The following is a 27,500-nucleotide window of genomic DNA, read 5'->3' as shown; positions in this document are numbered from 1 at the left end:
ACAATGTTTAGGATATATAATTTTAAAAATTAAAAATAGCATTTTTTTTTTTTTTTTTTTTTTTTTTTTTTTCCTTTTTTTTTTTTTTCTTTTCTGTTTTTTTGTAAAGAGAACATGAAAATTTTTTATTAACCAAATCTATTAATTAAAAAAATATGCTAAAAGTTTAATGTTACATCATATATAAGTTTTTAAACAATGTACATAAAAAAAAGAAAACTATCATATATATAAATATTATATATATATATATATATATATATATGTATGTGATTAAAAATATAAGAATACAAAAAAAAAAAAAAAAAAAAAAAAAAAAAAAAATGAGCATATTTACACATTAAATAAAAAAATATCAACATGTACATATAAAAAAAACTTGTAACTTTTTTTCTATATGATTAAGACACAAAACGGATTAATAATAAAATGATAAAAAAAAAAAATAAATATAATACAAGATCTTTAACCTGCCTGTTAAATTAAAAAAACAAATAGGTGAAAAATATAGAAAACTTAATATTTTGTAATTTCATCTTTTGATAAAAAAGAGACCACAATAAAAGCACGTGAAACCATTTTTGAACTTATCGAGGCACTGCAAAGAAAAAAAAAAAAAAAAAAAAATAATATATATATGAATATATCAATATATATAATATATATATATATATAACCACATGAAAATGTGTCCATTGATTTTTACCTTTTCTGAATATGTTGCATCACACAACTCGCAGTGGTATTTATAAGTACAATAAATAAAAAGATAATAACATATATGAACATATCTTTGACATATGTTACATGTTCTTGTAAAAAAATTAAAAGCATGTTTACAATATGGGCAACTTCCTAATAGTTGAGTATTTTTATATGCATATTTTGATGAATTTAAATATGCATCACGATTAATTTTACTCATAACATTATCTTCTAATTTATTTCTTCTATTATTATTTTCATTATTTTTATCATCATTATGAAGCTCATAAAACGTTTCTAAATGGTAATTAGTTTTGTTCCTACTAAATTGAATACGTTTTAAATTTTCATCGATAATGTAATAATTTCTTTTTTTTTTTTCATAATTTAATAAATATGTATATAAACAATCATTCTTAGATGATATATCTTCTACTGCACGTTTTATTTTATTTGAAGAAATCGGTTCTGATGATAAAAGTTTATTCCCATCTTCTATACTACTACCATGCAAAACAATAGAATCATTACGATTTTCAAAGTTTAACGGGTCACATTCTAAATTGTCATCACCATCATTTTTAAAAGTATCATCATTTTTAAAAGTATCATCATTTTTAAAAGTATCACCATTTTTAAAAGTATCATCATTTTTATTATCACCATCATTTTTAATATTATCACCATCATTTTTAATATCACCATCATTTTTAATATCACCATCATTTTTATCATCACCATCATTTTTATCATCACCATCATTTTTAATATCACCATCATTTTTATCATCACCATCATTTTTAATATTATCCTTATTTTCTATCAATAACTCGTCACCCACATAAGGCACCGATTTTTGATCACCCCCCTTCAACATATTATTACAAAACATTTTTTTCTCGTCATTATTTACATCATATCGAATAACCATCGAAGGGTCATCAAACAATGATTCATACTTCTCCTCTGATATTAATGAAAAGTCTATGGACGAACTTTTTAAAAAACCATTAAATTTTACTGTTGAAGAAAAAATATTAAAATTACTTGTCGTGTATATATAATATCCCCACTCAGGAGAAAAATATGATATACATTTTTCAAAATTTAATTGATAATTATTTATTTGAGCAAATTTATGACTCTTATAACATGTGGAATATATAAGAAAATTGTTTTTTGAAAGCTCATATATCTGGTTCAATAACATTTTATTATTATCTTGTAATAAATTTTCTTTTTTTATACCTTTCGTTTTAAAAGATTCATATTTCCCTTTATCTTCATAAGGAAATAACAAAAAATAAAATTCACACATCTTTTGAACATAAAATAAACATCCTCGAACAAACAAACGTTTTATAAATTTCTTTAAAACATATTGTAATAACTTTGTATTTACTACAATACGACATAATATAGAATATAATATTAATATAAGTGATGAATTCTCAATATATCTATAATGTTTATATTCATTTATCATTAATAAAATTTTACATATTGTTATATTCCTTACATTCGTTTTTAATACATTTTTTAATTCATCCATAGTTATTTCTAAACTATCCAAATTTAAATAAAAATCAACATATTTATGATTATCTTTTAATTTCTTATATTTTAAAATACAATAGCTTCTAACAAAATTTTTTATATAATCACTATTACGTATACATACTTTTAATGCCTTTGTATATTTTTTCTCTTGAATATACTTTAAACTAATATTAAGCAAAGATTTCATTAAGCATATTTTATATTTAATATATGTTATATTTATTGGATTTCTTGACATACTATTACTATTATTATTATTATTATTAATATTATTCATAATATTATTTTTATTATTATTACATGACATATAATTTTTATTTCTAAATTCTTTTAATTCTTCTTTTATTCCATGCTTATAAAATTTCTCTATAATATATATTTCATAAGGAGTTAAAGGACAAATATATTTATAATATTTCTTTCCTACATTCATTTCTTCTTCTTTATTCATTTTATCATATGTCTCATCATAATAACTTCTTTCATTACTATCATCCTCTTTTGATATAATAGCATTTGAATATTCTGAAACAAGTTCATCTTTATGATATATAATAGACGAATCATTCTCACTACATGGAAAAACATCTTTATGTGTATACTTTCTTTCTTCCTTATTATATACATTTTTTTCAAATGCTTCATCATTTATTTTATTTTTTTTTTTAAAATTTTTTTTTTTTTTGTTGTTCTCTTCCTCCTCTTCATCTAACACATTTTTATACTTATTAAATGTAAAATCACTCACGTCTGACTTTTTTTCATATTTTATATTAACAACAGAATTACTACCATCCGAATTTATCTGATCCACATAACCATCTGTTTCTTCATGTTCATTAGGAATAACATGTATGATTTTTTTATTATCCCAATTCAAATATAACCCATCTCCAACTTTATCACATTTATTATAATCATCCTTTTCAATTTTGTAATCCTCACCTGAATCCTCTTTCACATATTTATAATCTTCTCCATCTATATAATCTTTCACATGTTCATCACCTATAATATCTTCTGAACTTTTGTCACTATCTTTATACTCCTTATATTTTTTACAATAATACTCATTCATCAACTGGTTTTGTTTTATATAATCATCCATCTCTTTTTCAATAACCGTTTTTTGTTTGACCCTTTTAAGTTCCTCTTTAATTTCATTATAAAAACTCTTTTGCTCTGAATATTCTTTTTTTTTTATTAACTCATTATATTTCTCTTTTACTATATCTATATCATATTTATTATTCTTTTTCTCATCATCCCATAATAAATTCAAACCAGCATCATTTTGACACTGTTCTGTTTTATCTATATATTTATAAGTTAATTCTGTTTTTTCCTTTCCTCTATTTTTAATATTTTCTACTAACTCTATTCTCTCTTTGTCACTCAAATTAAGTTTGGATGTAATAGTATTAACAAACTTGTCAATAAATTCATGTTCGAATTTATCTTTAAATTCGTTCACAATGAAATTTATATATTTTTCTTTATTATTCTCTTTATTATTTTCTTTATTATTCCCATTATTTATATCAACCCCTTCATTATTATATATTAACCTATCACCCTTTTCTGTATTATCTGAAAACATATTAGTAGAACCTTTTAATTTTATTTCTTCTTTTTTATTATTACTAAATACATCTTTCATGTTGTTATCTTTTCCCCCTTTCCCTTTTCCGAAATAAAAGTCATCATTCCTTTTATTTTCCTCACCACTTGATTTATCCTTTTCATCGGAAAAATGGAAATAAAAAGATCCATTAGGATTTATTTCATCAAAATTAACAAAATTGTTGTTACTTATAATATCATCTTTACTTTTATTTGTATAATTATTTGTACATTTATTTGTATATTTATTTATATTTTTATTTATATTTTTATTTTTTATTTCATCAACTTCAGACGAACTATCAGATGACACATTTACATCTTTTTTTTTTTTATTATTTCCTACAAAAAAATCATCATCACATGAATCTGATAAATCCTTCTCTTCCAAACCTTTGGAATTTGAAAAATGTGGTGTAAAATCATTTGAATTTTCCCCATCAAACTGGAAAAAATCTTTACTATTATTAATATTACTATTATTAATATTACTATTACTAATATTATTATTAATATTATTATTATTCACCTTTCTTTTTTCCTCCTTTTTGTAATTCTTTTTTCTTTCCTTTTCTTTCATCTCATCACTAAATTTACTAAACCTCTTCTTCATTTCTTCAATTTCTATATTGAACTCACTACAACGATCTGCAATGTTTTTTTTTTCTTCTCCTCCAATATCATTATTGTATTTAAAAAATATATCTTTCTCCTCATCTTTTCTTTTCTCATGGTCAATATAAATATTGTTTTTTGTTCGGCTTTTGCCTTTTTCCAATGATCTGCTACCTAGCTCTTTTCCATTCTTATCAAATATTTTCTTCATTTCGTCACTTTCTGAATTTTCATCTGGAGAATTTATAACTACTGGTTTTTTCAAACCCTTATATTTAATTTGTATCTTATTATCTTCATACTTTTTTTTTTTTAAATGTAAGTTTTCATTTTTCTTCTCACTATTGGAACTATAATTATTATTTATATTATTATCGCTCTGTTCATAACTATCATCACCACTATTATTATTATTATTATTATCAATATCTTCGTATGATTCACTTTCATCTTTGTCAGAGCTTGTATTATATTTCTTCTTCTTTTTCTTCTCTTTCTTCTCTTTCTTATCTTGCCTATTACCCATCTCGCCATAAACAAAATCACCCATCAAAACAGACTTCTTTTCTTTCATAACCAAATCAGCAGAACGACTAGACACGTATAACCGTATCTCTGTTATTAAAAAAGAAATGTATACATAATTATTATCATAACGGTTCTTCTCCTTTTCTAATCCTGTAATGGATTTAGCATCCTTCTTTTTTCCCTTATCATTTGAAATATTATATCCCTTTTCTTCTATTATATTATTTTCATGACCACCACCATCCTCGGGCTGTATTCCTATACATAAAGGTAACTGCCTATTATTATCAATAAAGAAATTTGTGGGATATAACAAAGTGTTATAAAATATTAAATAAGAATTTTTTATCACTCTTAAAAAATAATTATCATCTCCTGATAATATCACATATATTAAATCAATAGTTAAATTAAATATAATCGATATGTTTATCCAATAATGTTTTTTTATAAAAACACTCTTCAAATGAGCTATAGGAAAAGTATCAAACTGATATTTCTTATCTTTAAAATTGATAACAAAGAAACATTCTTCTTTTTCATTATCAATAACGAGAAAAATGTTCCATTCACATGATTTGCCCTTTTGTATTAAACATATACATTTCTTTTTATTACCCTTAGAATTTATATAACTACTATATTCTTCTTCATCATCATCGTCATCTTCATCGTTATCTTCACTGGATTGTACATATTTTTTTTTTTTTTTATTACTTTTTTTTTTTTTTTTTTTCTCTCCTTTCTTGTCAAAAAGGGATTCATGTATTCCTATCCACATTTCAAAGGTAAAACCTTCATTGTTATCATTTGTTAGGTTTTTGAAAATCTCTTTTTTTATAAGTATACTCTTTTCATTCATACTATAATTTCCACCTAATAGTTCCAAGCAACTATCAGACTCGATTTCTATATAACAATTTGACTTCCCGCTTAATTTTATGCAATAGTTTCCATTTAATTGTTGCCCTCTCTGGTCTTTATTAATTATGAGTTCGTTCCTTTCAAACTGGTAGTACCACACTCGGTCTAAAAAAAAAAATAATAATATATAATATATATTATATAATATATACATATATATATAATATATATATATATATTTATTTATTTATTCATTTTTACCTGACTGGTCATAATTTTTTATATAGGCTAATCTATTACATCCTGAAGTGTCACTTAAAATATTCGCAGTTCCTTCCGTACAACGATAATAAGAAACTAACCCAAGAGGATTTCTACAAAATAGTTTCTTACCATTATCAGTTGTTATATTGTATGGATTTTTTAATTTGACAAGAGAATTTTCATCATATGGATAATAATAATTATTATTATTAATATTATTATTATTATTGTTGTTGTTATCTGTTGAATTTAAAGATTTTTTAAAATAGCCTTGTAACAAGAAACTATTTTTTTTTTTTTTCTTTTCCATTTTATCTAAAGTTTGTTTTAATAAAATAGTATTTAAAAAAATATATTTATCAATAATATTCGAATCAATATGTGAATTTTTATTTAATAAATTATGTTTTATATAATTTATTAATGTATTACTAATATTAATATTATCTATTAATAATGGACCTTGCAAATTATTACTATTATTATAATTACAACAAGTTTCCAATTTTTCAAAATCATATACTAGTCGATATAAATCAATCAATTGTGTGAATTTATTTTCATCTATATTTAATTCTTTCAATTTTTTTTTTTTTTCACTATCAAATGATAGTTGACTTGTTCCTTTCTCATTTGTCAAACTGATAGTATTATAATTCTTTTCTTTTTTTCTTCTATTATTAATATGGTTATTATAATATTCCTTTTTTGTTTTTTTTATATTATAAAAATATTTCTGTCTTCTTAAGTTATCGAAAAAAATATTCTTCCTTTTTTTTTTTATTATTAGATTATTATAATTATTCTTATATTTACTATTAAAATAATGTATATTCTGTCTTTCTTGTTCTTTTATAGACACAAAAACAAATATTCTTTTTCTTTCTATTATGTTTTTATAATAACAATATTCTGCTCTACTTGCAATCAACCCTGTTCTATTCTTTTTATTATTTTCTATTAAATTCGGATAATCTTCATGGAACAAATTCTATACAATCATAATAATAATTATAATGATTATTATTATATTATATATGGATAGATAAATAAAAATATATATATATATATATATATATATATATATATATATATATACAATATTATTACAAAATAAAATAAATAAATATTCACATATATATATTATATTATATATATATATATATATTTATTTATTATATTTACATTTTTGAAAAATTCAAAAAAACATTGCTAAACAAATTTTATATAAATTAAGAGAAGATTTCGGAGTAAAAAGGAAAAAAAAAAAAAAAATATATATATATATATATATATATATATATATATATATATATACAAATATTATATTATATATATTTATATATATTTGTGAATATATAAAACAACAACAAATCAAAATTATTATTTTAAAAAATTAAAAAATATATATATATAATAATGATATATATAAATATATAGGTGTATAAAAATCAAAAAAAAAAATATATATATAAATATATTTATTTGTCATTTAAATATTTTTCATATAAAAATAAAATTATAAAAAAAATAAAAATAAAATGAAATAAAATAAAATAAAATAACATCATTAAAAAATATATATATATATAAATATTAAATATTATATATATATTATTTTATATGCGTATGAAAGAAACGAATTCTTTTTCCTTCAATGAATACAAATTTTTTTTTACGACATGCATACAAATTAAAAAAAAAAATAAAAAAATAAATAGTATTATAATATATATATTATATATATAATATAATATATATGTAAGTATTTTTTTTTTTTTTTTTTTTTTTTTTTTTTTCTATTTTAATAAATATATTTAGTAATAATCACTTTTATTATTATTGATAAAAACAAATCATTATTATATATATATATATAATAAATAATTTTATAATTATATATGTAAATAAAATATTATTCTTTTTAAACATATAATTATTTATCATTTGCTTTTATATATATATTTTTTTTTATTTTTATTTTTATTTTTATTTTTATTTTGTTTACCACAAAATCCTTATGATACTTTACTTTTATCCATAGGGGTGAAGTGTCATAATAATTAATTTTTGAAAGCAGTTTAATATATGTTAATGAATTAGATGATATATTAAAAATTATATGTTTTTCCTTGTCTGTATTTGTTTTCTTATTATAAATATTATGAAATCCTTTTCTTTTTATTGTTTTTATATATACCTTTTCGTCATTATATAAAGAATTATAACTGAATAGATGTATTATATGCATATTAGTTGAAAGAGCAAAAGTTATATCACTAAAATTTTCTTTATTATTACCTTCATTTTTCTCATCCGTTCTTTGGTCCTCTTCTTCATTATATTCTACATTTTTTATATCCCTTGGAAATTCTCTTGTTAATTTCCTTTTTTTTATTTTTAAACTTTCAATTATGAGGCCGTTACTAAGAAAAGCCTTCCTTAAATCTAGCTGTATAAAAATATAGAAATGTTAAAATATAACAACGTATATATGTATATGTATATATGTATATATGTATTCATATATATAATAATGTGAATGCACTTTAACGCACATATAAAATATGTACTTTTATATATATATATGTCAAGGTGACATATTTAAATGTACATATTTTTAAGTTCTAACCTTTATAATCTTTTGAATGGTAATGATTTCTCCTTTCAAATTATCAAACACAAATATAAGAAAGTAATATGTTGTCAATAATATAAGAGATATCATATCGTTGCTTCTTTTCTCATCAATTCTATTCATCCCCATATTTGTAATCCATTCAATTAAATGAATGGGTATACTCATTTTTTTATTTTTTACTAACTGAAATAAAAAATTCAACTTTAAAATATTTTTCTCACTCTTAATTTGTTCCTTCTCCTTTTTCAAAGACACATAGTATAATACTCCTCCCTTATCATTAGACCAAAAAAATAAAATATCCTTCAATTGAGGATGAATAAAAACGTGATGTATTTTTTGCCTTATTAATTTGATACTCATTTTAGTTATTATAGATGTTTCATATATAGCATAAAATATCAGTATGGAAGAACACAAGCAATTTTTTTTTTCTTCTTTTTTTCTATTTTGTTTAGAACTTTGATAAGGATATATGCCCACCCTTCTTTTTAATACAACAATTTTATTCCTCTTAAAAAAACAGGCACTTAATATTTTTTTAAATATATAAATAATTCCAAATTTTATTCCCATATTTATTAATAAACAATCAAACTGTAATAATTCTTCCACATTTCTCAATTGAAGAGCATGATCACAAAATTTTTTATTATACAAGTATGCGTTTGAATAAAAACGAATTAAAACAAATTGTAATAATAATATTCTATTGTCATATACATTTTTTTTTTTTTTTTCTACAAATGTGTTTGAAAACAATAGGCTATGTCTTTTTTTCTTTATTACATCTACTACATCGATCAATTTTATATTTTTCTGATCTGATAAAAAATAAACATAATAATAATAATAATTATAATGTTGTTGTTGATGATAACCAAAATGATTATTATTAATATTATTATTATTAATATTATTATTATTAATATTATTTTTAATTATATTATTTTTTATTTTATTCTTTATTTTTTTATTGTGTCCACATTGATAAATTCTATTGTTATGAATAAATATATTTAACTTTATATTATTTAGAGAGTACCTGAAAAAAGGTGATAAATACAAATTCAATACTAGTACATAAAATTTGTTTTTCCTACATATAAAGGTTAAAAAAAAAGAATCCAAAGAAAAAATATAACACAAGCATTTTTTCTTTTTACAAAAAAATTCTCTAGGAATAGTATAAAATAATATGTCGTCTCCTGTTAATTTTATAAAAAAATTATAAATTATAACATAATTATTGTCCTTTTGTGTAGGAATATTATTATTATTTATTATTAATTCACCAATATATATCTTATTACAATTATCTTGAAATAAAAATAAATTCTTTCTTTCATTTTTTAACCATAGAAAGGATAATAAAGAAAATTTGAAATAACATTTATTTAAAAAGGTACATACGAATTTTTCTTTTTTATATGATAACATATAAAAATATAACTCTCCCATACTAGTTCCTATACCTAATATATTTTTGTTCATTGTTTTTGATATATTATAAGTGTATATAATATCTTCAACCTTTTTACCTATAAAATAGTTCTTACTAATTTTAATGTTATCATTTGATAAATCATAATATTCCAAAAGTTTCTTTTCATTTTCTTGGTATATATCGTTGTAACTATTTGTGTTATATAATGTGCTATTTCTATAACAATTCATATCATTACAATAATTTTTTCTTATTTTATTATCTATATGAATCATCTTTGTGTTATATTCATTAACCTCTTTTTCTAATAAAACATACTTTATTAGACAAACCTTTGACAAATCAATAATACAATATCCATATTTTAGCATATAACATGAAAAACATAATTTAAATATGTAAAAAGTACATTTTCTTGTTGTTAAAATTAGGGATACGCAATAGCTTGTTTTATTATTAAAATGTATACAATAAGTACATATCATTCTACTGTTGAAATTATCAAAAAGGGAATTTTCATTTTTCTTATCACATCTTTCTTCTTTTTCATCAAAACTATATGTTATAATATTATTTACAATAAAATGGTGTGGTGACACCTTTTCCAAATTATTTTGTTTTAACCATTTATTATATATAATTTTTCTTTTCTTTTTTTTTATCTTCAATGTAATACCTTTTTCGTTTTTCCCTTCAAAAGAATTATTTATATTATATGGATAAGAATCCAAATTATCTTTTAAAATTTCACAAGTATTTAATGTATTTTTTTTTTTTATTATGTGTATATTATTCTTTTTATCGTCATTTAGGCCTTTTTGTTTGTACTTTAAATGATGAAAATAATTATATCTGTAATGATGGTTATTATAATAATTATATATATTAGAATATGGATCATTTATTTTGTGATTACTTGTAAATACTTCATATTTTTTTTTATTATATATTGAATTTTTATTTACATTATTTTCTATTACCATAATCTGATCACTTCTTTTTGTGTTATAATATTCTTTTTTTCTATACAAAGTATACGTTTTATTTTTTTTTAAAATAAATGGTGTATTACCCTCCACCATTTTGGTATTAACATCTGTTAATTTTAAAGAATCCACTTGTTGTGTGTTTTGTTTTTTCTCATCTTCAAATAAAATGTCATTTTTATCTTGCGAAGAGGCAAATCTTTCTTTCTCCTTCAAATCAAGATGATCATATGTTTTTATATTAGGAACTTTTTCTATAGAAACTAAATAATCATTTAAGAATAAATAACACTTATTATATCCCCTTATTCCTTTACTTTTAATATATTCCTGTAAAAAGTACATATATATTTCATCTTTTTTATCTTGTATGAACAGCACAGGTGTTAAATATTCTGTCTTGATGCATATAAAAAACCAATTAAAAATGTTATTTTCCTTATAATTTTTTTTTTCTAATGTGGTAAAATGTAAAAATGATAATTCTTTTATAGAAAAAAACAATAAAAAATAAGAACATAATATTATGCATAAAATAGAATCTTCACAATTATCATAATTAGTTAGAGTAAAGCAAAACATACCATTTATTTCGATATTTTCATTTTCTTTATAATAAAATTTAATATTATCAATTAAATCTTTGAATATCCATATCTTTTTGCCTTCTAAATTAAAATGACAACTATTATATTTTTTAATTTCTATACCTTCAATTTTATCTTCTTCTTTTATATTATCTTTATAGGTAATAGCATTTGCTAAGATTAAGCATTCCTCATTTCTGTTTTTACATAGACAAACAAATTCAGCATATCTTTTAAATATAATCATGACATGTGGTAAAATTAGAGCACAATATGTAATTATACTATTTTTACATCATATATATATATATATATATATATATATATATATATATATTTATTTATTTTAAGGGGTAAAATAATGAACCTTTCTGTGTCTTATATTTAAGAAAAGCATTTAATAAATTTATTCTTTATAAATAAAATTAAAAAGTTCATTCAAAATAAATGTTAATACATGTATATAATTAATACTTATAAGATATTATAATGTAACATGAAGAAAAAATATATATATATATATATATATATATATATAGTATGTCAAATTGAAAAAAATATGTATAAGACATAACATAAGAAGAAGAAAAAAAAAGTTATTATATTATTATTTTAATGTTTGTATATATTTATATATAATTAGTTGTATGTATGCACATGTTCAGGTTTTTTTTTTTTTTTTTTTTTTTTTTTTCGCTCTATAAATAGCTGTACATTTGAACATGTTCAGAATTTTTTTTTTTTTTTTTTTAATCTTTCATATACATAAATAGATATATTATATGTTTATATCTTTCAAATGTGTATAATTTAAGCAATGCATACAACATATATATATATATATATATATATATATATATATTTTTGATGTATTATGAATTTTCCTATTTATATCCTAATAATTGCATATGAGTAAAAATGTTACACATATCTTGAAAAGAAGATATGGATGAATTATCGTATACAGTATTAGTTTCTTCTTTTGATATGGTATATGCAACAGTTTTTATAAGTTGATCCACATAATATATATGTAATTTTCTATTGATCATACTATTTTTTAGAATATTATTTCTACATATTCCTAGCAAATACCATGATGTTTTATAAATTTGTGTGTGCAAAATAATATAATCTTGTAATATAGATTTTGAGTAGTGTAACATTAATTGTTCGTCAATAACATATTTATGGAAAGAAAGGAAGTATAGGTTATCCTTTTTTATTTTTTTATAATTATATATGTACATATGATCTACTTTTTGAATTGATTGATAAAAAATATCAGTGTTAGAATAATCGCCTTTTTCAAAAGATATAATATAAATTCTTGAAAATATTTTATCTATATCAGCATCATTTTGTATATATATATTTGTATTTTCCTTTACATTTGTCATTCCTTTGATATCTGTTAATACTAAAATACTATATTCACTATTCATATAATTTTGTTCTTTATGTTTTACTTGTTCAGCAAATGAAATAGTTTTTTCTAATGCTCCTATTAAATTTTGTATATCTGATGACTTCTGAACAATATCAATACGTACATTGGCTACGTCCATATATTTATAAAATTCGATTAACAAATCTTTATTATAATATGATACGACATAAAATTTGTTATAAGGAAAGAAAACATTTTTTTTTAAGAATTGCATAAATTGATTTTTTCCATCTGTTTTTAATGAATATAAAAAATTGTAATCAATAAGAACAATTGTAATGATTGATATGATATTTTTTTCAAAAATTTTTTGTGATATAGATTCATAATCAATTGGATATTTTTGTTTATATGTTTTTTGAAATGTAAATTTTTCACTATTATCTAAAGGATCAGTTTTGGCATAGAAATTTTCATTATTTTGAAAACTGACTAAAAAAGGTTCATAAATTTGTTGACAATTTACAACTTTAAATAAAATAAATAAATGAGATTCATATTTTTTTTTATATTTTTTTAATTTCCATATTAATTGGTTTATACATGGTTTATTAGAATTTTTCAATAATATATTTTCTATATTAATGTTCATTTTTTTTATAACATGTCTTGGATTATTTTTGGTGTCTAATTCAATTTGTAGGTTGAAATTTTCATTAGTCTTTTGAATTATTAAAGGAAAGAAAACAGTAAAATGTTTATCTGTTGATTTGTAGGAGTTAATTTGATAGATAATTTTTTGTTCTTTTATTTTTGAGCATTCATGATAAACAAGATTATAACAAGAAGTATAAACAAAAGCATTACATGATTCACTTAATTGTACATTATTATTTTCTTGAATTGATGACAAAGATAATTTTATATCTAATTCTTTTTCATCATATACAAATATATTTAAATAAAACATATATTTGTTTTGATCAATTTTGTTTCTGTAATATAAATCACTTATATATATTTTTTTATTTTCTATAGGATAAATAAATAATGACTGTGCTTCTTTTACATATACATTTTGATTATTTAGGCATTTTATAATAACATACCAGTATTCATTATTTCGATATTTTTTTATATCTATTGCAAACTCTATAATGTCATTATTTTTAATTACACCTTTTTCAATATCTATTTTATGTTCTTCATCAATAATTGGTTTGAAGCTAGAATTAGGTAACAATAATTTGTGATTATATATATTATATCGGTTTTCTGTTTTTGTAAGAACGGATGTAAATCTATGTATGGATTTCATTTCTATGAGACAGTTCTTGAAAATATGTCCTTCCAAAAAGAGTAATTTGAATTGTACAATGAGTGGGTTTTCTATTAATTCGTAATTATTAATCGGCTATCAAAATAAAATATATATATATATTTATATATATGTTGTATGTTACATAATATTTTACATAATATAAAAATATATTATATTACAATAATTCTATTGTTTCATTATTATTTTTATTACTTCCACTTTTAAGAAAATCAAAGGGGGTGTGGACTTAATTGCCATGTGTGAAGCAATCCATGTAATGGTATCAGAATATTTATTTATAAATTTGTTTATAAAATTTTTTGAGCACACATCATCTGATACCCTTTCTAATATTTCCTTATGTTCTGAATTAATTACAAAATTTATGGCATCGATAGTATAAACATTAATAACCCACATTTTATCCCTATCGATATCAATAATAGGGTTATTGATATTTTCTATAAGTACATCAAATTTTTTAGTTATAACCTAAAAGGGAAAAACAAATAAAATAATATATGTACACTATTGAGTATAACATAATAAAAAAAAATATATATGTATATATATATATATATATATTTATTTATATTTCATAATTTTTTTTTTTAATAATAAATCTTTTCCTTATTTATATATAAAAAAAGAAATATTACCTCATTACGTTTTGATTTCAAGAGAAATTTATAACTTCTAAAAATATATGTACATTCATCAAAAGGATTGGACTTGATATTTAAACATGGATTTGTAGCATTTTTATTAAAACAAGAATTGGAATAGCATAAATCTACTGGTAGTTTAATACTAATCATTATTTTATCTTTCAAAAACATATATATATATATATATATATATATATATATAATTGTAAAACATTTTAATAATTATTATTATGTACTTTTTTTTTTTTTTTTTTTTTTAACATTTTATGTTTTCATTTAAATAATTACCAGCTTGTAATGTTGTGTCTATTTTATCAAAGTCTATTTGTACTTTGTAGATAGATTCATGAGCTCCATAAAAATTTTTGGTAGTAAATAATTGAACGTCAAAATTTTTTCTTATATCTGGAATTAAATTTAATATCTTAAAAAAAAGGTGAAAAAAAATATTATAATTGTATATAAGAAATATATATAAATTATATATATATATATATATATATATTATATTGTATTATTTTATGTATACTTCTGCATTTGTGGTACTGTTACAATATAGCAAGAAGAAATTATTGGAAGTTGATTTTTGTAGAAATATTTCAGCTAGCTGATCAGAATATATAGTACATTTTTGTTTCTCTGAACTTGAATCATTTTTTTCAGCAATAGAAAATATCCTAAAAAAATATATGCATTATATATATATATATATATATATACATATATGTGTTCATTTTAACATTTTGGATACTCTTTTTATGCATATATTTTTCATCATTTATTTATTTATTTATTTATTTATTTATTTATTTGTTTATTTATTCATTTATTTTTTTGAACCATATGCCCTCCGAATTTAACCCCTCCTTTGATATCTCCACAGAGATCTTTAAAATATAAGTGGAAGGATATATAGTTGGTATAGAAGGAAAAAAAGTTTCTTTTAAAAATAAAATATATTCATATACATATAAGAAGAAAAACATTAAGAATATTATAAAATAATAAATGAATTAATTAATTACTTAAAGATTTTTCTGAGTATTCATATTCAGGTGGAACATTTTTTGTATTCTCTTTATTTTCAAAAGGATAATGATATATTTTAAATTTCTTTAATTCATCTTTAGTTAATTTTAATAAGTACATTTTAGCTGTTATGACATAATCACATGAGTCTTAAATACACAAAAAAAAAAAAAAATAAGCAATAATAATAAAATATTAAAATGGTACTACATACTATTTAAATATAATATGTAGATATATACATAATATAATTGACAATCATTTGGCAAAAAATATATATTTTTATGTTATTATATTGTACTACATTTTTTTTGTTTTATTATATTTATTTATTTATTTTTTATTTTAATTTTCATGCCTTTATCTTTCATTTGTGTGGTGTTAAGTTTAATTTCCACGTTTTCATTTATTTCATTGGTCTCTTCTTTTTTAAATTGTAATATTTGTAAATTGTCTTACATAATTATATACACACACATACAAATTATCAAAAAGAAAAAAAAAAATATATATATATATATATATATATTAAAAAAAAAAAAAAAAATATAGATATATCCTTTATGTTGCTACATAACAATTTAATTATATAAAGAGAAAAGATAAATTACGAGCAGGTATTAAAGAAACTAAAAAAAATTCCTTTCCACTTTTTTTGACATTGAAGATTAAGTTTAATTCTACTTCGTATTTTGTGACGTTATTTTTGATTGTATTTATCTACAATTTAAAATGTTTTATTTTTTTTATACTTTTTTCTAGGCACATATATATATATATATATATATATATTTAAAGAATATATAGATTTTAAAAAATACATATACATATTTACACATATTTATATTTTCATGGTGATATCTTTCTTTCTGTTCTTACTTTTTTCGCGTTTTTGAATGTAAATATAAAATTGTCATCATAAATTGAGGTGGTACATTTTATAAGAAACATGAAAAATAAAAAGAATAATTTCATTTTGAAAAAAATACAAATAAATAAAAATAAATAAATATATATATATATATATTTTTTTATGAATTATATGCTGTTATATGTTTCTATTATGTAAAAGGCTTTCGTTTATTTGTTCATTTCGATATAATATTGTATCATTAAAATATACACTTTATATTTTATTTCCTTAGAAATTGAAAAAGAAAAATGTCTCATTTTTTAGACATTACATATTGTAAATATTATATGCGTCTATAAATATTATACTTATATATATATATATATATATATATATATTTATTTATTTAAAAGAACAAGTTGAAATATAAATAATAAATATGATATATAAATATAATATATTTTTATTAACTAATTTTATATAAATAATCTATATTTTTAAGAAATGTTTATATATAATATATATAATGCACTCTCTATTTTATTAAATATATATATATTATATATATATATATATATATAGCATAATTTTTTATGCGCGTTGCCTATCTTTTGAGGAAAAAAAAAAAAAAAAATATATATATATAAAAATATAAAATATACATATGTATTATAAATTTATAAAATAATTATAATATAGAGATTACAAATATATAATTCTTTTTATTCTCATAAATATAATATTGTATATATTATAAATATTTCTTTTAATATATCTTATTGTGATATTCTTATTTCTTTTTAAAAACAGTTCCATAAAGGAAACAACGTGAAATTATAAAAAAAAAAAAAAAAAAATATATATTTTTGTTTTATTTTATGAGTTATTATATTTTGATAATCATATACAAAATGATTATATTTCCGTTATTCCATTTGTTTATGTAAAAATATATATATATAGTTGATTTATTTGTATCTCTTAATTTGATATTTCATATATTTATTTCTTTTTTTATTCCTCATATATATATATATATATATATATATATTGTATGAACAATTTTATATTATTATTTTTTAAAAATATGGAGTAATTAATTTTTTTTTTTTTTTTTTATATAACACATATGATTTATTCTTTTTATACATGAGAATTGTTAATAAAGTAAGAGAGGCAATACATAAAAAAGTCATCGATATAAGGAAACGAAGAAAAGAAAGTGAAGAAAAACAAAAGAAAGAAGAAAGCGATGAAATAGATTTTGATGCTTTAGTTGATAAAAATGTAAATGAATTAAATATAGAAAATAAAGAAGAAAGAGATAAAATAAAAGAAAGATGGAAAATAATTTTGAAAAATAATGCTAAGAAATATGGAAAAATATCTGAAGGAAATAAAATAAAAATATATAATGAAGGTACATTAGCCTTTCGTGATATATTGAATTCAATTAATAAAGGAAAAAAACGTGTATGGTTAGAATCTTATATTTTTGATGATTCTAAGCTTGCAGAAGAAGTAGTTAATAGTTTATGTAAGGCTTCTAAAAGAGGATGTGATGTTATTTTATTAATTGATTATATAGGAAGTTTAAAAATGAAAAATAAATGGGTACAAGAATTAAAAGAATATGGTGTACATGTAATATTTTTTAATACATTTTTAAATTCATTTTTTAATATGTTACCTATATTTTTTCGTGATCACAGAAAGATATTAATTGTAGATAATACTGCTTACTGTGGTTCAATGAATGTTGCTGAAAATGTATTTCCAAGTGAAGTAATTTATGACTACGAAGAAGGAGATGAGAAAGAAGAGGATACAAGAGAAGATTCGGATGATATATTAAAAAAAAAAAAATGTAATGATAAAAACGAAGAAGGAAATAATAAAAACGAAGAAGGAAATAATAAAAACATGATTAATAATTTTAATAATGATGTTAACAAAAGTGTTATTTATGATGATGTTAATAAGGATATAAATAAAAAAAAGAAATGTTTAGAATATTATGATTTACATATAAAAATAAAAGGACCAGCTGTTAAAGATTTAGCTGATGTATTTATTGATTCTTTAAAAATGTCTAAAAGTTTAATAAGTAGAGAATCTATAGAAGATCAGAAAAAATATCAAGATGAAAATTCTTGTTATGTTCAAGTTTTAGAATCTAATGTTTTAAGAAAAATTAGATCTATTCAATCAACATTTGATTATATTATAAGAAATGGAGCTACAAATAATATTTATATAACAACAAGTTATTTTTTACCACCAGGATTTTTAAGAAGAGCCTTATTTTCAGCTTTATATAAAGGTGTTAATATTTCATTTTTATTTTCTGGAAATTCAGATGTATTTGGCGATGTGCCAGCTACTTATTATATGATGAAAAAGATATTAAAAAGAATTGATATGAAAAAAAAAGCTTTATTAGAATATAATAATATAATATCAAATTATATAAATTTACATAAAAGTTTTATTAGATATCCAATAATATTTGATAAATATTATAATAATTATGAAAAAAAAAAAAAAAAAGAAAGAAAAAATAAAGGATCAATGAATTTCTATTTTTTTCAAAAAAAACATTGTCATGCAAAAAATCTAGTAGTAGATAATTTATGGTGCTCTATCGGATCATATAATTGGGATCGATTTTCATCAAGAAGAAATCTTGAAGTTATGATATCCATATTTGATAAAAAAATTTGTGATCAATTTATAAAAGAACATCAAAATAAAGTTATTAACGATTCTATTCAAATAACATTATCTCAATTAATTAATAGAAATTTTTTTCAAATATTTATGAGCTATTGTGCATATCATCTTGGAAAATTATCAGGTAGAAATATTTTCGATGGATTGTCTAATAATAGCAAAAAAACTATACTTAGAAAAGCTATCATAAGTAAGTATTTAAATGACAACTGTATACAAAATATATCTTTAAACATGATGTGGGGTGTTTAACATGCATACAAAAAAAAAAAAAAGAAAAAAAAAAAAAAAAATAAAATAAAAAAAAAAATAAAAATAAAAATAAAAAAAAAACAGAAGTGACATGATACAAAATAAATAATATAAAATAAAAAATAACAAATGTATATTAAGAAACATAAAATGTAAAATACAAAATATAAAAGTATATCATGAAAATGTCATCACAACATGACATATATATATATGTATATATAATTAATACATAAAAATTAATTGATACCACAAAATTGTAAATTTGTACAAAAAAAAAAAAAAAAAAATTTTAAATTTATTAACAATTATATATTTATTGGTGACAAAAAAATAATAAATAATAAATAAAATACAACATATTAGTTATATTTTATTTTTATTTTTATGTATTTATTTATTTATTTATACTTTTGGCAAGAGTCATTAAATCAGTTCTCAATCGAATGTTTTCAATTAATGTCTCTTCCATAACTTTTTTCATTTCATCATAAGTCAATTTGTTGTTAAAAATGTTGAAACTTTTGTCTAACCTATAAAAAAAAATACAGACACATATATATATATATATATATATATATATATATATATATATATATGTATATTTATATATTTATTTATTTATATTATGTATATATTTTCATTTTTTTATTTTTATTACCTAAAATGCTCCTCACTGAGAGCGTGTTTTTTTATTAAATGAGATATAATTTTACTCTTATTATTTACATCTTGTTGTAACAATATTTGGTCTTCTTTAAATTTTTTGATTTCTTCCGTTAGAAGATTTATTTCATTCAAAAGTTCTTGTGTTGGCATAGCATCCTTTTCACAAGGATTTTTATTATCATCATTTTTATTATTATTATTATTATTAATTTTATGTTTTTCGTCATTAAATGTAGTATATATGTCTTGAAATTTATTTGAAAGATGCTCATATTTTTTCTCAATCATTTTATTTTTTTTAATTTCATATGAAAGTAATTTTTTTGTTTCCCTCAATTGACTATGAGCATTATTTTTATTTTTCATATATATAGATTTATATTCATCTAATTGATACTTATAATAATTAATTTTGTTTATTAGTTCTTCTTGTAAACAATTTTTAGTAAGATTATAATTTGATATGTTTTTAATGGTCGTATTTTTTTGGGTCTTACATGATAATACATGATGGTTTGATGATGCTTTCTCATGGATCACATTAATAGTATCATCATTATTATTATGTAACATATTATCATCATTATTATTATTATGTAACATATTATCATCATTATTGTTATTATGTAACATATTATGATCATCATTATTATCATGTAACATATTATGATCACCATTATTATTATTATGTAGCATATTATCATCATTATTATCATGTAACATATTATCATCATCATTATTATCATGTAACATATTATCATCATAATTTTCATGTGTCATATCATTATCTATCTCTTTTAATAATTTTACAGTTTTTATATTTTCCCCCTTTAAATGACTAAATTTCCAATTGTGCATATTTTTTTTTTTTTTTTTTTTTTTTTTTTTTTCTTTTTGTTTGCATATGCCATGCGTCACTTCCCTTCCCACGTTTATAATATTTCACATGATACCAATTTTTATGATTTCTTAAAAACATTTTAAATCTATTGACTAGGTTGTTTTCATTTATTTTTATATCATAAAGTAATTTTTTATATCCATATAGATCTTCCTTTATAATTTGTATATATTCATAATATTTTATTAATTTGTTTTCAAGTTGATGTTTTTGTTCATTAATTTTTGTGTATAAGAAGTTTTTATTTTTTATATCTTCTTGCATATTTTGTATATAACATTTTAATTGGAAATTTTGTTTCATATATGTCATTTTGTCTTTTAAAAGATTTTGTAGATTTTCATTTTCTTTTTCTAATTTTTTAATTTCTTTTTCCATATATTCATATTTTTCACTTAATCTAATATCATCATTCAATATATCATGAGAAATATCTTGCTCAGTTTTTATATGTGATATTTGTCCAGATAGTTGTAGTAATTGATATGTTTGTCTTTCGTTTATATCGTTTAATATTTTTTCTTTTTTCTTTAATGTTTTTATTTCTTCTATATATTTATCTATCATATTATTAAAATTATTTATTTTATTCAAATCTGAATAGCAGTAAATGGTATCTGTAAAAAGGCTTTTCATATCACTCATAAGTAATTTTGATAACATATCTAAATGTTCATTTTTTTTTATTTCATCATTTTTTTTTTTGTCCTTCTCACAAACATCTGAACAACCATCATTATTATTATATTTATTATTGTAGAGATTCTTTTCCTTTATGTTAATTTCTTTTTTATCATTACCCCCCTTTACATCTCTTGTTGAGGTCACTATATCTTCAAATAAATTGATATAATCTTCCCTTCCAAAATTTAAACTTACATTTTTTATTAACACTTTTTCAAGACTATCTAAAAGAGAATCATTCATATAAAATTCAGTTTCTACTGATACATCTTTTTGATTATTTTTTTTTATTTCATTTTGATTATGATATTGGATGGAACTTTCTTCTTTTTTTTCTTCTTCATTTTTTATTACACCTATGATGGGTTCAAAAATCGAACCGTTCATTTCATTTTCTCCATCTTTATTTATAACACAATATGATAATATGTTATCGTTTAAATTTTCTTTTTTTTTAATATAATTTTTTTTATTTTTTGATATTAATAAAGAATCAACGTAATTTTGTTTTTTTTCCAATAAGGCAAATTCATTTTTATTAGTATAACAGTTGGGTGTATTAAAATGAAGATTATCACATTTTTTATTATCATAATATATATTATTATTATTATTACTTACACATTTATCATTCTCTTCATTTTTATAATCTTCAAAAGTATTATTACATATTTTTTCATGGGTTCTTATTTTTATCTTATCATAATACATTTCTTCATTTGAAGCATCGTTCTGATTACACTCAAAATCTATAAATACATTTTGATTATCATTTAAAGGTATCATATCATATTGTTTATTTTTTTCTATTTTATCCTTTTTTATTAAAATGTTAGTTATTATGTCTTTCTTTTCTTCTTCAAGTGGATTGCTTTGAATAAGTGTTTCTCTTTTGATACTATCTATTATATTATTATTATTATTATGATCATATATTATATCCTCTTCATTTATATGATTTTCTTTTGAGGGGCTTTTTTCTCTTGATACACATAAATCTACTGACGTTTGCTTACAACAATTCATATTTCTTTCTTCTGGAATAAAATACGATTCATCTTTATTTTTTTCTTCAAATAGTTCTTTATGAAGGTGATTGATAATTTTATTTTTTGCTATCTCCAAGTTATTGAAAAAATTAAACATAATTATATATTCAAATAAGAAAATAGGAAGCAAACTATTTTAATAAAGGGGAACAAAAAATAAAATAAAAAAAAAAAAAAAAAAAAAAAAAAAAAAAAATCATAATAATATAAAAGTTGATATATAAATAAATGAATTATAAAATTGTGTATTATATTATTAATATAATAAAAATAAAAAGAAATCCACAAACATTGGCTCACAAAAAAAAAAAAAAAAATATATATATATATATATATATATATATATTTACATATATATATTATATATATATATAGAATTAAAGTAAACAAAATATTTCTATCTTTTCATGATATTTATTTTATGTCAACAAGAGAGTTTTTACATATTCATATAGTTTACAAAAAATTAAGGTTAGACGTAAAAAAAAAAAAAAAAATAAATATATATATATATATATATATATATATATATATATATATAAATCTTTAAGAGAAGCTGGAAAAAGAAGGGTACATTTTTTTTCCGATGTCCCACTTTAATTTTCAAGGTTTAAAAAAATAAACAACCAAAAAAAATTAAAATTAAAATAAAAATTAAAAACATAATATATATATATGTATATATATATAGATAATCAAGTACATAACAAGATATAAGAATATATATATATATATATATATATAATATAAGAAGGAACGCATTTATATATTTTTCATATATATAAATATTTTAAATTTTATATTATAATATATCAAATATATTAAAGGTAATACATAAAAATGTGATTATATATATATATATATATATTTATTTATTTATTTATTTATTTATTTATTTATTTAAAATTTTCTATATATAAAATACCAAATATACGTTAAAAATTTTGTAGTCTTTTTTTTTTTTTTTTTTTTATAAATCAATAATTTGTATTTATTAAATAGAACGGAAATTTTTGATAAAACTGTTATTTTAATTTTATATATTTTTATGATATATATATAAATAAACCATATTATTTATTTAAAAAAAAATAACGTAAAATTGTATGAGTCTATACAATGTTTGTGAAGATGGATGACAAGCGTGTGTAAAGAAAAAAAAATATTATATATTTATATATATTGAATGAAAAGATATGCATACACATACACAATTTATTTAATTAAAATGTTTTGTTATATATATATATATATATATATATTTATATTTATGTTTAAAAAAAATATGAAAGCATTTTATGAAAATGTTTATAAATAACAAATGAATTTGTGACCATTTGAAAAAGTTCAAATGAATATATATATGAACAAATAACAAAAAAAAAAAAAAAAAAAAAAAAAAAAAAAAAATATACATATAAACATATAAACATATATATATATATATATATATATATATATTTATTTATTTATATAACCGTTTAATTATTTTTTTTACACCGAACTTTTTTTCTCCTACCTCTTTTGAATGTCCACATATTTCCTTGTTGGGTTTCCCACATATACACCCGCATATTTTACAATTTTATTATTTTCTTTTTGTTCATTTATATGAGCTGTAAAACTAAGTAATCGTGATATGAAATAAAAGGATGGATAATAATCTAATGGTATATTTAATATATGAAATACTAATAAAGTATAATAATATAATGTTGGATATAAATTTTTATGTTTTAAAAAATAATTTTCAACATCTATAAAATTATATAAAATATTTATATTATGTTGTGATGTTAGGTTACAATAATCTTCAATATATTTTTTGAGAATATTATTTTTTTTATTAAAATTATTATTTTTATGGAAAAAGAAATTTAAATAATTTTGTGGAATATCATCATCATATATTATATTTTTATTTTCATTTTCATTTTCATTTTCATATATTTTAAAATTTAAAAAATATTGTAATGATGTATGTAAATTTATTTCTTTAAATATATCTATATAAAATGTTATCATAGATATACATATATTAAAATAATTTTTACACATATTACTTATCATTCTTATTAAAAATGTTGATTCATTAATATTATTATCACATAATATAATCAAAACACTGCTTATAAGTTTTATACTATATATATCATAATTAACTGAAGGATCCTTGCAAATAGCTTCATTACTTTGTATGGAATTATTTATATGATGATTCTTATATATATTATCCATATTACTTTTATCATTTTTTTCTTGTATATTTTTTTTAATATAATTTAATTTTAAACAACAATTCAAAAAAAGACAAGAACAAAAAAAATCATTTGTATATATTTTATGATCAATATTAACATTTTTATAATTTTCTAAAGAATATTTTGGATTTATTAATTTTAAATAGCTAGCCAATATTTCATAATAACATGTATTTATATCAATAAAACCTTTTTTATTTTTATCCTGTGAAGAATGAATAAAATAAATTCTTAATAATTCTAATAAATTACCATTTGAAACATTATTATGCATTTCAAATATTCTTTTTTCGTCTAATAACTTTAAAGAATTCATAAAAATATTTCTTTTTTCTTCTAATTCTTTTATATTGGGAAGTTTTTTATAAAGAAATAAGTATATGGTTTCTTCAAAATTTCCGTACGTGCAAAGGTCACGAATATTAATACCTCTGTAAAAAATATCTGCAATATGATACAAAAAAAATAAAACATACAAGGAATATAACATATTAATATTATATATATAAAGAAATTCAAATGAATAGGAATACACACATAAATATATAAATATATAAATATATAAATACATACATATACATATATATATATATATATATATATATATATATATATATGTCCTTATTGTTATATTTTCATTTTTCATTTTATTATGGTTACATATATAAAAAATATTTAACCTTTTAATTTTAACCTTTATGTTCAAAAAAAATTTCTGTCTCCAGAAAAAGGCTAGAAGTAACATCCGTATGCTTCTTCTCTTTTTTTATTTTTTCATATTTTTTATTCTTACTATTATAACAAAAACATTTTATATCATTCTTAAGAAAATCTTTTTTTAAAAAATGAAACAAAGGCACTATTCTATGTCTCATTAATATCAATTTACACACCTTACTATTAAAATTTATCATAATTTAAATAAAATAAATAATCATAATTAATTATGAGGAAAAGATAAAAATCGAGAAAACAAAAAATTATAGACAACTATGAAAAATATATATATATATTATTGAATTAATATTTATATTTTCATCTATTTTTCTTTAATAGATTTAACAAAAAAAAAAAAAAAAATGATACAGGTGTATAGATATATATTTATATATACAAATAAATATATATATATATATAAGTTCATATAAAAAAAGAAAAATTCTTAAAAAAATATATATTTTTAAACAAAAAAAAAAAAAGGTTTTCCTTTAAAAATATATTTTTCAAATATTTATAAAAATTATAATTTTTTGTTCAAATATACTTATATAAAATAATGCATACATAAAATAAATAAATATATTATATATATATAATATATTTATATATATTAAGTTTTTTTTGTTTTTTATAGTTTTATTTTTTTGTAAATAATTTATACCTCTAAGAATTCATAGTGCAAAGAGCTAATTTTTTCTTCTTCTTTTTTACCTTTTATTTTATTACTCAATAATTATTTTATATTTTTAATTTTGTAATTATAGATTATTACAACATATATATATATATATTATATATATATATAAACATATTTTCTTGCTACATATATATATATATATATATATATTATAAATGCATATATATATTATATATATATATATAATATATCTTTAAAAAAAAGAAAAAAAAAAATATATTTTTATAATTAAAATATTTTTAAATATAAAAAAAATGTTCCTTTAAATTTTTTTTTTTTTTTTTTTTTTTTAATTTATATTTAATAAAAATTCCAATTTTTTGTTCATATGTATTAATATATAAAATAATGAATACGTAATAAATAAATATAAATATTATATTATATATATATATATATATTATTACATAATATATTTAATTTTTTGTTGTTTTTTTTTTATTTTTCCTTTTA

The 27,500-nt window shown here is 18.9% G+C and overlaps 6 protein-coding genes across 6 annotated transcripts; 1 reads left to right on the top strand and 5 right to left on the bottom strand.

Annotated features, from left to right (window-relative positions):
- Positions 1–532: 532 nt before the first annotated feature.
- Positions 533–6,469, bottom strand: PADL01_0607900 (conserved Plasmodium protein, unknown function; the record flags this gene model as incomplete). The annotated part of the gene is made up of 3 exons (XM_028680806.1): positions 533–598; positions 707–6,060; positions 6,157–6,469. 3 exons carry the CDS (start codon positions 6,467–6,469, stop codon positions 533–535), a joined length of 5,733 nt encoding a protein of 1,910 aa, XP_028537246.1.
- Positions 6,470–8,095: 1,626 nt separating this feature from the next.
- On the bottom strand, positions 8,096–12,067 carry PADL01_0607800 (hypothetical protein; the record flags this gene model as incomplete). The annotated part of the gene is made up of 2 exons (XM_028680805.1): positions 8,096–8,611; positions 8,792–12,067. 2 exons carry the CDS (start codon positions 12,065–12,067, stop codon positions 8,096–8,098), a joined length of 3,792 nt encoding a protein of 1,263 aa, XP_028537245.1.
- A 637-nt stretch (positions 12,068–12,704) lies between these two features.
- Positions 12,705–17,203, bottom strand: PADL01_0607700 (conserved Plasmodium protein, unknown function; the record flags this gene model as incomplete). The annotated part of the gene is made up of 10 exons (XM_028680803.1): positions 12,705–14,624; positions 14,745–15,023; positions 15,191–15,357; positions 15,488–15,623; positions 15,729–15,876; positions 16,040–16,139; positions 16,225–16,377; positions 16,587–16,682; positions 16,840–16,948; positions 17,108–17,203. The coding sequence occupies 10 exons, from the start codon at positions 17,201–17,203 to the stop codon at positions 12,705–12,707; spliced, it is 3,204 nt and encodes a 1,067-aa protein (XP_028537244.1).
- Positions 17,204–18,230: 1,027 nt separating this feature from the next.
- Positions 18,231–20,066, top strand: PADL01_0607600 (mitochondrial cardiolipin synthase, putative; the record flags this gene model as incomplete). The annotated part of the gene is made up of 1 exon (XM_028680802.1): positions 18,231–20,066. The coding sequence occupies one exon, from the start codon at positions 18,231–18,233 to the stop codon at positions 20,064–20,066; it is 1,836 nt and encodes a 611-aa protein (XP_028537243.1).
- A 397-nt stretch (positions 20,067–20,463) lies between these two features.
- On the bottom strand, positions 20,464–23,466 carry PADL01_0607500 (conserved Plasmodium protein, unknown function; the record flags this gene model as incomplete). The annotated part of the gene is given in 3 exon segments (XM_028680801.1): positions 20,464–20,599; positions 20,728–21,566; positions 21,583–23,466. The coding sequence occupies 3 exon segments, from the start codon at positions 23,464–23,466 to the stop codon at positions 20,464–20,466; spliced, it is 2,859 nt and encodes a 952-aa protein (XP_028537242.1).
- A 1,418-nt stretch (positions 23,467–24,884) lies between these two features.
- On the bottom strand, positions 24,885–26,544 carry PADL01_0607400 (citrate synthase-like protein, putative; the record flags this gene model as incomplete). The annotated part of the gene is made up of 2 exons (XM_028680800.1): positions 24,885–26,074; positions 26,325–26,544. The coding sequence occupies 2 exons, from the start codon at positions 26,542–26,544 to the stop codon at positions 24,885–24,887; spliced, it is 1,410 nt and encodes a 469-aa protein (XP_028537241.1).
- Between the last annotated feature and the right edge of the window lie 956 nt (positions 26,545–27,500).

This window comes from Plasmodium sp. gorilla clade G2, assembly GCF_900097015.1.
Source record: "Plasmodium sp. gorilla clade G2 genome assembly, chromosome: 6".
Lineage (NCBI taxonomy): Eukaryota > Apicomplexa > Aconoidasida > Haemosporida > Plasmodiidae > Plasmodium > Plasmodium adleri (nom. inval.).
The sequence above is the reverse complement of the archived record's forward strand: the minus strand, read 5'-3'. Positions and strand labels throughout refer to the sequence as shown.